Source organism: Monoraphidium neglectum (genome assembly GCF_000611645.1).
Source record: "Monoraphidium neglectum strain SAG 48.87 unplaced genomic scaffold scaffold02499, whole genome shotgun sequence".
Taxonomy (NCBI): Eukaryota; Viridiplantae; Chlorophyta; class Chlorophyceae; order Sphaeropleales; family Selenastraceae; genus Monoraphidium; species Monoraphidium neglectum.
Window position 1 is genome coordinate 8,459 of NW_014011129.1, and position 788 is coordinate 9,246.

Genomic DNA, 788 nt, shown 5'->3' on the forward strand with positions numbered 1-788 from the left:
GCGCGCCGCACCCACCCACCCCCCCACATGCAGGTCGTCCTGAAAAGCCAGATCCTCGCCGGCGGCCGCGGCCTCGGGAAGTTCACAAACGGCCTGCAGGGCGGCGTCCACATCTGCACCGCGGCCAAGGCTTCCGAGCTCGCAAAGCAGATGCTGGGCGGCACCCTGGTCACCAAGCAGACGGGGCCGGCCGGCAAGCCGGTCGGCACGCTGTACGTCGCGCGCAAGATGAAGCTCAAGCGGGAGATGTACTTTGCCATCCTGCTGGACCGCAAGACGGCAGGGCCCATCATGATCGGCTGCAGGTGCGGCGGGCAAGGCGGCAGCGGCGATCCCTCCAGATCGACTCTGCGACGCCAATGGCCAGGGGGCCACAAAAGACGGCGTCCACGAGGGTCAAAGGCAGCAGGCAGGGGGCTGGCGCAGCTGAAGACGCCTTGCAGGGCCGGGGGCAGGCGGCTGCTGTACGATAATCATCTGCTGGGGCGACCCACCCGGCACTGGCTGCCCCCCTGTGTGTGGCCTGCCGCAGCGAGGGCGGCACCAGCATCGAGGACCTGGCCGAGAAGTTCCCTGAGAAGATCATCAAGATCCCCATCGACATCCGCACAGGCATTACCGACGACCAGGTGCGCACGTGTGCTAAGGGGTGTCAACATCGATTGCGTTTGTGGAGGGATGGGAGGGAGCAGTGGTTGTGTGGGGGGCAGGCGGGCGTGTGTGTGTGTGTGTGGCTGTGTGTGTGTGTGTGTGTGTGTGTGTGTGCCAGGTTTGGGTGTGTCTGGGGG

The 788-nt window shown here is 66.0% G+C and overlaps 1 protein-coding gene across 1 annotated transcript in view; it reads left to right on the forward strand.

The window, feature by feature from the left end:
- The window catches only part of MNEG_10882 (succinyl-CoA synthetase beta subunit), a gene marked incomplete at both ends in the record, with an annotated part of 1,251 nt that extends 605 nt beyond the window's left edge, over positions 1–646 (forward strand). Inside the window, 2 exons of the mRNA XM_014040649.1 lie at positions 34–305; positions 613–646. Of these exons, the coding sequence (XP_013896103.1) occupies positions 34–305; positions 613–646 (306 nt within the window). The remainder of the gene's footprint in view (positions 1–33; positions 306–612) is intronic.
- Positions 647–788: the final 142 nt, after the last annotated feature.